The following is a 13,517-nucleotide window of genomic DNA, read 5'->3' as shown; positions in this document are numbered from 1 at the left end:
TCTGATATTCAGCATTAGTTTCAATTTAGAGCTGCGGATGCAGTGGTTTGCAGAACTATTGAATTGTAGAGGGCTAGGCTAAATAATAGAAACACTTAACTGAATCCAGTTTGACATCAACACAAACTACATCCTCCATAATGATCATTCAGTTGAAACGCCACATTTCTGACACGGTTTCAACATCAACTGAAGATTAGATGAGTCATGAAGGAGGGGTTTAGCTAATGAACTGGCACAGAGGTGTACAACAGAAGGAGAAGCTTTTTATTTTTTTTTAAATCTATACAAACTTTATTAACAGCACAGAATTGATTCAGTCGAAGGCGACCAAGATGTCTCCACACTGATTCCAGCTTCACTCATCTTTTCAAACGCTTGCTCTATTAACTGGTTTTGTATGTACGTCAGTGTTTCTGTCTCTCCTGATGTTTACCCACATGGAGCAAACATGCTCAGAAAGAATGGATTTATTCCAACCAGAGAGAAACCAGCAGATCAAATGTTTACATGGTTCTTAGGAGCTGCTATTTTCCCGTTGGAGGGATTATCAAAAGTTTACACCAGCCCTCTACGTCTGATTGAAAGTTTCTTCTGTTCAGGCCGGTCTGTTCTAATTGCAGCGGTTGCACGAGGCGCTTTTATTCTCATCATTCGTGGAATACTAGAGTCTGTGTAAACGTAACGCGTGAGACTTTCAATTACAGGATCTCAACATGCCTATGTACTTGGAACTTACCCCAAGAGAAAGTTGGGCTTTATCTTTATGGCTTAAGTAGTGTGTTTTAAAACATACTCTGAACTTATGACCACGTTGGTCGTTCTCAGCAGCAACTTGAGCGCCTACCTTTGTACAGCAGAACTCTGACCACACCCTGAATTTGTCAGGTTCTGTTCTTCATAGTTTTGCTGGAGCCGTTTGAACTTGTTTCTGTCACTGGGTTAACCTCACACCTAGACTCACTGGTGAGTCACCTTTTGATGTATTGTCTTTCTGGCGTGCACAGTCAACAGGGTGAGGTCCAAGGGAGTGTATGTTTGACAGGTTGCCTTGGTGAGATTCATTTACAAGGATGTGATCAAGCGGCTAGTGTGTGTGTGTGTGTGTGTGTGTGTCCCTGTAGGTAGAGGTTAGAATAAAAATTAGTTGTGCATCGTCTTTAAATCCAGCTGGACACACAGGACATAGCAGAGAGAAGCCTGTCTGGGTAAAAGGCTATTTTAGAACAATCCCGTGTGTAAATCAGACTTCAGAATAACCGTCTAAATCAAACACAACACACGGCTGCCTTTCTTTAAATGTGTCGCTTTAAAACACACGTAACTTTTTCGTCCGTTGTCCTAGACGAAGACGCATTGGTGTAATTGTGACCGGTGCTCTTTTGAGTTTAAAAATGAAGTTGCTTGGCTTCTCCTCTCCGTTTGTACCAGACTGGATCTGAGTCATGTCTGAGTGCACTGCCAAAATAAATATCTCTCATCTCGGGGGCTCTTTAGTTGCACTTTCGATTTCAGGCAGCCGAGAAGGAAAAAGTTCAAGTATTCAGACAAAAACTTCAGTAGAGTGATCCTCGCAGAAGAAAGACCAAGATACTAGAGCTCTACCATTGTCCCTTTTCTACCTTGAAAGATTGATTTTCTTGAGTAGTTTCAAAATGTGCTTTCAAGAGGTGTTTGTTCATTGCACAAGGATGTAAAAGATACTGACAGCTTCAATTTTCTTTCAGCTTCTATTTTCTCATGAGGACACATTTGAGGGGATACATTACTTAAGTTCTTCCCAAGATATGGATAACAGGACTGAACGCTGCTTGGCCATGGAGACCAAGGGGGTGTACACAAGAGACGTGTAGCGATGTGGCAACACGCAACCATGTAACGTTCATAACATTCAGCCATTTGAAGAGATGACAGTCAAAAATAAGACCTTTTTAGTGACCTGGAGTGGGCAGGTACCAATGTTAACTAATCCTCGACATTCAGACGGTGACTAAAAGGTAGTCGTCGGTACGGTTAATTGACATGTGAAACGTTTATGGCACGGAAACACTGATGGTAACTACTTCCAAACTGACAAGCAACAAACTCTTGAGCTTTGTAAAGCCCCTCACCTGTCGTCCATCTCTTCGTAGTGGACAGTTGGTCACCAGGGGACGTTACAGGCTCTGGTGGCCTAGGTAACTTCCATGCACATTTCCCGCCATTAATATTTCTGAGTGAATGGATCAGAATTTAAATCATTGCTGATGTACAGATGGAGCTAGTCTTCTTGCGTTATCGCTCTGTTGAAAAGATAATACTGTCAGCGCCATCACCAGATGATCTAAGTCCGTTATTACCATGGTGAATTTGGTGGTAGGAACCAATGTTGTGGAGGCGTTTCCTTGTGCTAAACATTACTACGTTATGACAGTCGACTGAATCAGACGCTCCCGATCGTCGCCTCAAAGTTGAGATTAGTTCAACTTGGTACCCACCGACGTTGCTTTGCTTTAAAGAAAAAGAGCTGCTCGTTCTAGGTACGTCTGTTTCTTAACTTTATTTGCTGTTAAAACAGAAGCAGGTTGACAAAAACCAAAATAACAAAAAGTGAACATGACAAAGTGATCTAAAACATTCTTAGTAACCAGCAGTGTTGGACTGTGGCCACACAGTCTCAGGCTCGACTGTGCAAACAAGAAAAAGCATGATGTGTCTCAAACTCTTCCCCCAAGGAGTAACTTCAGATATGTGGTGAGGCGACAGTGTATTTATTTTAAACCAGAAATTTGAATTATTTTAGCTGTTCAGAAGAAACTTGTCCAGTGCGGCAGAGCAAAGATGAAGACAGGCACTTCAGGCAAGATGGACATGCCGAGCTACAGCAGGTTCAATAATGAGATTTCACTTCTTCTACACTACAATAACAGGAGAACAATCAGATCACAGAAATGAGACAGTACGTACTAAGGACCCGTTTAAGAGTAGTACTTGGTTCATGTCATAGCCTTTCAAACAGGAACTGATGCTCTGATGTTCACAAAAACTCCAAAATAATGTGAAAGTGCAAGAAATAGCCAAGAGATATGGATGACACGTTGGACAGAGTACTTGTTTTGAGTTAATTCAATCCTAACTTAATGTGTACACTGCTGTATGCTGTGAAGGTATTAACGCTCACACAGACGGAGGTCTGTACTACGGAACAGATTCAACATACATAAAATGATCTCTTTGTTAAGTCAAGTCTTACAAATCTAGGCATGAGAGCGTTGATTTGAAAAATACAGTGAACACATTAGTATAATTTAAAAGCAGCTGCAGCTTTAAACTGCTCTTATTGCAGATGTGACAATTTTAGCCTTAATCTTTGCGCCGCATCACAAACGTTGAACTGCATCTGGAGCAGGTTCAGTTTGCAGCAGAAGCGATTTACTCGGGCAAGAAGTGGACCCAACGTCTCAAAGCCCAAACCCTGCTTCGTAGTACAGGCCTCTGCTCTGCAAACGTACAACCATATTGAAAACACAGGGCTCTGCAGTATCTACCCCACATGCCATGACCATTGAATATCCATCCATTGAGAAAGGCAAGCTCACACACACATAAACACACAAACATACTTAAAACATCAGGAAACCAAATATAAGGTAGATAAGTAGACTACCTGAGTGCAGAACATGTCAAAATGACCATTAACATGTAAATTACACACAGAATAAACCTTTATGATCACTAATGTTTAGACGGGCTGATACCCCATACCTCTGCTCTTAAATGAGCATCCATGTGGACAACAGTCAGCATTATTTCAGTTTTTGACTGCAGTGGACCTGCAATGATTGTAAAGTTTAATTCTCTTGATGAGCTGCATGTCTTTGTTTTACGTCATACTATATATTTTAAGCATAATATTTTCCAACATTTTCAACTAACCCTGATGATTTCTCTGCGTAAGTACAGTACACAATATTTGTTGAATCTGACAGTGCCTTTGGTAGATGGCCTCTTGCCACCTGCTAAATGTAATTTTTACTAATAATGACGGTTTAAAGGTTTAATCTCAGGATGACATGTCAGTAATTTCAGTTCATATAAATAAACATATATACTGAATGACTTAAAGCCGACAAACTAAAACAGGTCAAATACAAACATTTCCGAGGCTGAAAATGGCGACACATCTTCATTCTTTTAAAAAAAACACGCCACAAACGACCAGAGCTGCGTTCTCTGGAAGCATCTCGACACCGAGCTCATGTTTGCTGATGTGATCGTAAACAGATCAAACACGCGTTGGGAGTTGAGGAGCTTTTGGGAAACACTGGCCTGGTGGTTTCGAGTGGAAGCGGGTTGAATCATGTCACTGCCTGGACATAGACTGCATTAAAGAAGTGGACACTGCGACTCTGGTGTCACCTGTTGGTCTTGTGGACAAATATTTTAAACCCTTTCATTTTTGCTGTAGCCAGCTTGGTCTTTGAGAGGTGACCAGATTTTGGTGAGGGGTGAATTAAGACATCCTCGTGTATAGATATAATAGGTTATTGGACCTTAAAGCAGCACAGTGCTCTTCAACTTGGTCACATGTGCCAGAAGCGTATTAGATTAGCCATAGTTAATTTTACGAAATTAATCAACTTTCTAAGACAAAAACATGGACGACACTGGAAAAACCATTTACACAGTGTCATGGATACACACTGCTATGTCTACATACTTATGGACGGCTGTGAATGCAAATGGTCCATCACAAGGTAGCCGCACCCTAAGACATACCATGCTTTATTGACTATTTTAATCTCCATATGTCTTTAATTTATAAAATGAACACCAGGTCTTATTGAAAGCTATCAGTTGAGACCATAAACTCACCAGAAAAATGTTTAGTCAGGGAATAAGATCATTTTCTCATAGACTCAAAGTCTGACTTCAGTGAAGACACCCCCTGCTGGTGTCAGAAAGAACTGGCTGCACTTTTCAGACCTAGAGGCAACATCCACTACTTTTGTACAGTCCATGTGCTCAGCTGCTTTTCCGTCACTCTTACAGAGCCAGTCATTGTGTCTGGCTCTGTGCAGTGACAGATCCTTACCGCTGCCTCCAGAGTCCCCCCGGCGTCCCCTCACTTCTTCTTCTGCGCTTCCTGCAGCAGCTTCATGGCGGCCGTGTTCTTTGGTTCCACTTTCAGCAGAGTGTTCAGGTCGTCCACGCAGACTTTGGTGTTCTGGACGGATCATAAGAAAAATTTAAAATTAAAAACTGAATGCAGTATGATGAGAAACAGTTCAAATTAAAGCTGTAAAATGCTGTCGACTGAGTCCTATGATTATTGTTTTACAATAAATAACACTGTTCACATTTTGATCCATAGTTGATGTACAAAATATCTATAAATATACTACTTACTGCAGCTTTTGCAACTTCAGTTCACCACAAAGAGCTAAAACAAACCAGTCAGGAACTAAGAAAAGTATATGAGTTAACACAATCTGTGTGCTTTCTTATATTTTTTGACTATTCATACTTAAGAAAACTTATTTTGTGGAATAGAAACGCTTCATGTAACCACCTCAATTAGAACAGACTGGCCTGAACAGAAGAACCTTTCATTCTGATTTAGAGGGGTGGTGTAAACCTGTGATAATCCATTCAGTAGGATCATATAAACTCTTGATCTGCTGGTTTCTCTCTGGTTGGAATAAATCCATTCTTTCTGAGCATGTTTGCTCTACGTGGGGTAAACATCAGGTGAAGAGTTTCCAGCAGGGACAGAAACATGGAGGTAGAAAAAAAACCAGTTGTGTTTAAAAAGATGAAAATGAACGTTTCAAATGTAGAAATATCCTGGTCATCTTTTTTTACTGAATGAATTCAATGAGGTCAATGAAATTAGGAGAAAAAAAACAACTTATTCTTCTTGTGTAATGTTTCCAGCAGGTTTGAAGCTCTACATCAGGCAGAACCACTTTGTCAATAAAATTATATTTATGATCATTTCATTTAGTGTCTATTTAAACAGTAAAGTTGGGATCTCTAATCAGAAAATATTTCTTCATTCAAATACATTTTTTCTTTTGTTTGGAACAGGATTTTATTAGTTTCACGGCAGCAGTTAATTTGATCACAGTTATTTGTTATAAACTGAACTATTGACATAGCTACTCACTCTGGACTATCTGGACACTGTCCTTATCCAGACTAGAAGTCCAGCTAAAAATCCAATGTTAATAAGGTGGAAATAGGCAAGAAAGATCCATCAGACTGTTGAGCTGTGTCTAATGGCTGTTAGATTAGCTAGTCGTGGCTCTTTTCTTGACACTGTTCACAATTCAAACCTCCAAACTCTGAGTTTCCCTTCACGAAGCTGTGAGTGCTGAGCTCACTGTGTCCGCTCTGTGTGTGGAATACTGATGTGGAAAAGCTGCCTTGGGAAACATAAGCAATTATCAACGCGGGAAATGCTTTTTTTATTTTGTCGCTCACCATGAAAACCTCTCCACACTTTTGGAAACCCGATTGCTCCACTCGGGAACGACAGGCCGAAGCGATGAAGAGTTGAGCTCTTACCTGGAGTTCCTTGTTAGCCTGAGCCCTCCTGTAGAGAGCCTTGACATTGCTGCCGTCAATCATCAGAGCCTTGTCGCAGTCTCTGATGCAATCTCCGTACTGCTGCACCGACAGGTAGCACAGCGCCCTGATCGCAGAGAATACACCGAATATCAAACATCTGAGAGCTTAGTGTACCGCTTTCACCTTGAACTCAAAGCCTCCAGCACGTATTACAGTGAAAACAGTGTGGAAATACATTTATTAATTTAATACCTCACTGAACGTCAGAAGTGATGCTGTGATATGTTAATTATCATCTTGTTTATTTACTGGCTGACTCATGACATGCATATTAATGCAGTGATCAGATTACACTCACACACAAATGAGTCCGTGTAGAATAATTCCACCCTTAAAACAAGCACTAATTTCATGTCCAAAGGTTTGTACTGACCTCATATATTTACACTTACATTATAGCCCTATTACTGCAAACTACATCAAACACACGTGCCATCATTCGCTTTCACAAACATGCTGTACAGATCAGACTGTGACAAATCCCTGATTTATTTATTTATTTATTTAAACTAAACGGGGCACTGAACAACACCTAGGTCTCATTACATTGACTAGAAACACTTCTGAACAAATGGACTCTAATTTGACCTTGAAATTAACTTACTCAGAGATATGCAATATTGGGTCCTAAATATAACAAATATCAAAGTATAATATTTCTGTTTCATTTGTTTGATTGGATTCTCTTTGTCTACTTTCAGGATGTTTTGGTGTATATTTATTTAATACCTCACTGGTTGTCAGTAGTGTTGCTGTGATATGTTAATTATCATCTTGTTTAATATTGGCTGCCATAATCTTAGCTGACTCATTACATGCATAATAATACACTGATCAGATTATGCTCCCACACAAAAGCAGCATTTTTTATTTATTTTTTTTTAAACAAACACTAACTTCACTTTCAAAGGTTTGTAGCAGTTTCATATTTATTTATTTTTTAACTACAGCCCCTTTTTTGCAGTTTACGTCATACCCAAAACAAATCTGACTGCCAGGAGGTAATGGAGATGTTCTGTACGTGTGAAGATGTGTCTCACCGGTTGGTGAAGGTCGTCACCTCCGTGGGGTTGAGTTTGAGGCTCTGGCTGTACTTCTCTATGGCCTTCTTGTGCTCTCCTTTCTTCACCAGGGCGTTGCCTTCTTCTTTCAGCGCCTGGGCTTTCTTTAGGTCTTTATCACTGGGAGCTGGTCAGAAACAAACAAGGTCAGACAGGTAGAAAAGAAAGGGATTTAAATCTGCCTCACTCCTTAAATTATGACGGAGCTGATGCGAAATCAAAAACAAGGTTTTTAGCAGGTTTGAATATACAAATCTCTTGAGTAATAACCTCAAAATTAAATTTGCCAAAACAAATTTGGTCTCTATGCTACATAAACTTAACACAACCAATTTTTATTCATTAAAGCACTATTTGCATGGGATTGCTATTACCTGAGGATGAAATGTAATTTAAAAATTACACCCTTCCCTGCGTCTGCTTGCCCTGCGTGAATGCACGGCACAAAATACAAACTGTGTTTGCATGGGACTTGTTTTACCTGGGGACATCTTGTAATTTGTAATAATTACAGAGGTCGTCTGTAACTAATCCCATGCGAATCTGCCACGTCCAAAATTCCACTAGTAAAACTTACACCTCAAATTACCAACCATATTACTCCTAACACAGACGTCCTGTGATTAAAAACCAATCCAGTACAAACAGGCAACTGTACTTTTTTTTTTTTTTAACGGTTGTGTTTCATTTACTGCTTTTTTCCGCTTCTTTTCACTTATTGAGTCAAGATGTCACTGCACATGAGGCATAATGTTACCTCTGACACGAATTGGTGGAAAGTAGCTGAGACATCATAACCAGCAATAGTCAGTAAATTTGAGTAAACCGAGTTGGCTTATCCTGTTCAACACATCTAAATCTGCTGCCACACATATCACCCATCTAATCATCCTTCACATTTTTGTTCTTCTCTAATGGTTTTGAGCTTTGAATGGGTCTGCATGCTACCCAGCAACACCTCGACGTTGCACCAAAACATCTGTCCAAACTTTGATTTACAACACTGCCTTCACAATTCTTAAATGAACAGATAGGTATAGGTAGATAGGTAATTTGTGGTGTCATTTTTACTTTCCAATTTAGGGAAATGGACAATTTGCACCGGATTAAGATCACAAACGATGTCTGCAATTATTTCACATTACTACAGTTCACCAGGAAAAACTAGTGCTGTGCTAATAGGGCTTTTGAAATATATTATTTCTTTATGCACTAGTAACATAAATGTGTATACCAGGTTTGCTTGTTTGTTTGCTGCCGTTCTGTTGAGGTGTAGGTTTCGGTTGTGTGGTTGTGTTGGTTGCAGTTGGCTGGGTAAGTTTCTCCCTCACAGACATAGGAACTGTGGGGATGGGAGGAAGCTTTCCTCTCCATGATGGACCGTCGGCATCTATGAGGGCCTTCGTCATCCTGAGAAACAGGTGACAGTGAAAAGGATGTTAACAGAGAAGAAACTAAAACATGTCACCGAGTGCTTATGTCCACCAGAAAGTAGCTTTGATATTGCTACTAATATGCAGATTGGCACTGAATATATATTTAAGAATTTATTACTCTCCATCTCAAATAGCAAACCTGACTAAATAAGATGCAAAATGTCACAGCCTGATGATGAATTCCTAGTACTATTCGATTGTATTGTGTTGTACAAACACATGTTTCTATTATTTTGGCATTTTAGTCAGTGGGCTAGGCTACATAACAAACACTTTAGTGTTAAATTCAATACAGTTTAACAGCAACATAAGACACATCATCCAAAATGATCATACATTTCAATTACCACCTTTCTGATGCTGTTTCAACATCAACTTTAGTGCAGGACTGTTACCTTAGAATACACTTGTTTTTACTCCGGTGTACCTTCTGAGCTGGCAAGTGAGTGTTTAAAGAATATATACCACCCAGCACTAAATTAAACTGAAACTTTTACCTGTTGGTGCCGTCATGAGCAGCTGCTATGTTGCAGTCGATCTGTAGAGCAGTTTTGTAGTCTACGTAAGCCTGTCTGTAACGCTCCAAAGCTTCGTAGGCAGCGGCGCGACGAAGCAGAGACTTCACATTGAATGGGAACAACTCTAAAGACCTGAGACAAAAAAAAACAAAACAAGGCAAAATAAACATGTACTGATTACATGTTTGACATTTTGTCAAGTAAAGTATAAACACATTATATTGTGTAAGTAACTCTTGTGCCACCAAAGCAGCCCTGACCCATTGCAACATGGCCTTCACTAGACCTCTGAAGGTGTGCTGTGGTATCTGGCACCAACATGTTAGGATTAGATCCTTCTTGCAAGTTGCAAACTGGGGCCTCCATGGACAGGTCAGTGTGGGCACCCTAACTGGTCTAATATCTTTGTCTTCTAACATCAAGTTTGAGGACAAAATGTTCATTGGCTGCCTAATATATCGCACCCAATGACAGATGCCATGATAACCAGATAATTACTGTTATTCACTTTTATGCATTAAATGTGATATTTAAGAAACATATGAACATAAAAATACAAATAAAAACAGGTATGAACTGTAAGAGACTTCAAATGTAAATTAGCAATAAAACACTTACATGTTACAGTCTTTCACACACTCCGTACAGTTGCCATCCTTCAGGTAGCTGGCTGCACGGTTAGAGTACAAAATGCCCAAATCTTCTGGGTTCTTTTTACCTTAACAGGAAAAAGAAATCTTTAAAAGCAGCAAAAACATCCTGAGCTGTCTGTTACATGACACATAACTCTGTCAAAGATCTGTCAAAGAAAGCGACACCTACTCAGGTGGAAAAATTGACTGGAAATTATCTGACTCAAATCAGCAGGCAGTTATTACATTTGCACTGATCACAGTTTTCAATACCCTTCACTGTAAGTGAGAGGCAGCTATAGCAGACTTCTGTAAAGTGGAATACTTTTCAGGCAGATATCAATACATACTCTGCCCTGTGTACATAACCAGTTTCAGTCAAATAATACTTACTGAACTTCTCCAGCTCTTTGATTGCCTGGCTGTAAAAATTGGTGGCTTCTCCGTACTGGCCCGTCTTGAAACTTTCATTTCCAGCTTGTTTCAGCTCCGTCCAGGACTTCGACTTCTGTTTCTGAGGCATGTCTTCTTTTTAACTGTAACCTGAAAGACATACAAGACACAAACAAATTACAAATGAAAACAATTATTTTTTTGCATTTTACTTCCTTATCTCTTCTCTGACCTCTGCAGTCTATGCCCCACCAACCCTCCCAGTGTTCACTTAGTTATCCATTCCTACCTAAATATCATGGATAACACTCCAACTTACTTATGACACCTTATAAATTTGGAAATTATCCTCATCTGTAATATAACAACTGTATTCACTGACATAGCTTTATGCCCTTTTTATTGACCTTTTAACAGTAACTTTGAACATTCCCTAATCATTTATAAAGTTAATACTTTGAATGCTGTCTCTAAAAATATATTTTTTAAACCATTATCAATTTTCTGTGCATCTGGCATCACCTGGTATCACGTTCTCTTGTTTGTGTCTTGTTTATGTCTTGTTTATATGCTGCATAAATGCTTCATCCAGATGCTTGTATGAATTAATTGAATCTAATCTAATTTATCTGCTATTCTTTCTATCCTCCCTACTCTTCTCTCTCTTTTTCGGTCACTACCTGGCCGGTCCTCAAGCAGGTGGCTATGTTGTGCCCAAGGTTTCATCTTGTTAAAACAGTATTGCTGCTTGCTCTGGCGTTTTCTGACAGGGTCCTGGGCTATTTTTGCAAAATGCAAAGGATAATAAAAATAATAACATAAAAATCTGTACAAATACGTATCTTAACCATGCCAGTATTAGAGCACAAGATTAGCCACACTAGGTGCACTCACTATAAGCCCAAGCCAGTGGCAAAGCCTTTCTGAATTGGAGTTAAATTCAAATAACGTTACAGGGAATGTTGACAATGCTTTAAATCTATTTAGTCGTTATCTGTATGTAGTGATAGCCACATGTTGTGGTCAGTTTATTAGGTACAGATGGCTACAGCATAGCTTGCTGCTGTTGAAATGTGCTGCATCAGAGTCCCCTCTAATATGCTAAAAACTCTAAAAACTGTTTTAATTCTTGACATCCTGGAAAATAAACATGATAAACTATACAACAAACCCAAAGATATCAGTATAAATGGTAGTAAACATTGTACAACTACATAATTTACCGGTAGTGTCGCAAATTGTGTTTCAAACGCCCAAACCAATTATACGTTAGCTTAACAAATTGTGTTAGCTAACTGCTAATAGTTGCTCAGCTATCCGCAAATAGTTGCTAAGCTAACAGCTAACAGTTGCTCAGCTAGCTGCTAATAGTTGTATAGCTGTAGCTGCTAATGACAGTTTGTCGAAACGAAGTTTATTTTAAGTTGAGACACATCGTGGTTAAATAATCCAACTTGCATTTAGTTTAAAGTAACGTTTACTTCCTATAGTGTATCGTTTACTAGCAGAGTTAGCTCACAAGCTTCGTTATGCTAACTGAAGTGAAGACTAGATGGTTGTTGATGATAACTAACCTAAAAGGCTAGCTATTACTGCTATCTGCTAACCTAGCAATGCTTATGCTAGCAGGTGTTAGCACTTCTTACCGGCTACTTGGTCTGAGAGATGGATACACACGGCGAGGAAGTCCTCTTCACAACACAACAGACCTCCTTAACGTTTTGAACAACTACCGGCACCCGATAATATCTAAACCCGTGTTGAATGCTGTAAACACGGACATTACTCTGTTCAGTTGTGTTGTCCCGTTCGTTCAAACCCACGTTGCTTTCCTGGGACGCTGTGGGGCTTTATGCGGAGGGGGAAGTAAAGAAGTCGCCGGCTGGCTCTAGTAACTTCTGCGTTTACAGCTGTACTGTATCGGTTTCCCTGAACGATGCGTTCAAGTTACTACGAAAGTGTCGGACTTCTAAATAACGTAGCCCGCACTGACTCATTTGCTAAGAGGCCACAATATAATCAATGTTGCTAAAACGTATTTTGATTATTATGACACATAAAGACAAATAATGACTCATTTAATTACATTATTACTGATTCACTCTGTTTTTGACCAACTATAATATTACTTTACTTTCGAGATGTAGTGTGTAACATATTTTCCGCAGCCATTAAATGCCCCATTCGACAGAGTACACCAAATGTTTGGTTTCTATTTTGGATATTTGAAAGCAAATGGGGCTTAGGAGCAAATCTCGCTAAACTGCCGTTTAATATCTTTTTTTTAAATACTGAATGTTCATATCTGTGTTGTTTTTTTTTAAAAAAACTCATTTCTATATACTTTAAAATCTGCTTTTATTTTGTATTGTTTTATTATCATGTTGTATGTATGTGTTGCTGTTTTTTGTAAAGTGACCATGAGTGCTTTGAAAGGCTTCTGTTAATAATTTTATTTTTGCACTCAAACTGTATTTCTCACTTTTTTTTCTTTCGTTTGAAAGGTAGTGCAAAAACCTCTAAAACAAATACCTTGAAGGTTAATGTTATTTGACTGATACCATAGTTGCATCATAGCTGGATTAAAAACGTATTAAAACACTGTTTTTCGTGTGAAGCATCCTGCATCTTGTCTAGAATGTAAAGATGGCCTGTTCCTCAGTAGGTCTTATATTCTTTTACCAGCTGTTGAGACCAGAGAAGTCAAACTATCATATACAAGACCTAAAATCCTCAAGTCTTATTTCATTTCTTATGAATTCATTTTATTTGAATATGTTTAAAACTGAACCACCAGTTAAGTCATGTCTGTATGCTGTTGTCAACCCTTAAGAGTTAGAGATAAGGGAGTCTTACAAAAGGATT

General features: G+C 39.1%; 1 protein-coding gene across 2 annotated transcripts; it reads right to left on the bottom strand.

Annotated features, from left to right (window-relative positions):
• Positions 1–2,520: 2,520 nt before the first annotated feature.
• Positions 2,521–12,810, bottom strand: tomm34 (translocase of outer mitochondrial membrane 34). Of its 2 annotated transcripts, none has more exons than XM_084543012.1 (8): positions 12,439–12,810; positions 10,653–10,802; positions 10,246–10,345; positions 9,607–9,759; positions 8,908–9,083; positions 7,653–7,800; positions 6,550–6,676; positions 2,521–5,206 (listed from the first exon to the last, which is right to left on the bottom strand). In XM_084543012.1, exons 2-8 carry the CDS (start codon positions 10,780–10,782, stop codon positions 5,105–5,107), a joined length of 936 nt encoding a protein of 311 aa, XP_084399138.1. In that variant the 5' UTR covers positions 10,783–10,802; positions 12,439–12,810; the 3' UTR covers positions 2,521–5,104. The 2 variants fall into 2 exon arrangements, with proteins under 2 accessions (XP_084399138.1, XP_084399137.1); XM_084543011.1 differs by having other exon boundaries at positions 12,299–12,806.
• Between the last annotated feature and the right edge of the window lie 707 nt (positions 12,811–13,517).

This window comes from Chelon labrosus (assembly GCF_963514085.1).
Source record: "Chelon labrosus genome assembly, chromosome: 4".
Taxonomy (NCBI): domain Eukaryota; kingdom Metazoa; phylum Chordata; class Actinopteri; order Mugiliformes; family Mugilidae; genus Chelon; species Chelon labrosus.
This window is presented reverse-complemented; position numbering and strand designations above follow the sequence as displayed.

Coding starts and splice junctions, on each gene's coding strand:
- tomm34 (XM_084543012.1), bottom strand. CDS start 10,782: ATGCCTCAGAAACAGAAGTCGAAGTCCTGGACGGAGCTGAAACAAGCT. Junction 9,760..10,245: donor TGTGTGAAAGACTGTAACAT/GTAAGTGTTTTA, acceptor TTTTTGTCTCAG/GTCTTTAGAGTTGTTCCCAT. Junction 5,207..6,549: donor AGGCTAACAAGGAACTCCAG/GTAAGAGCTCAA, acceptor TGATCCGTCCAG/AACACCAAAGTCTGCGTGGA.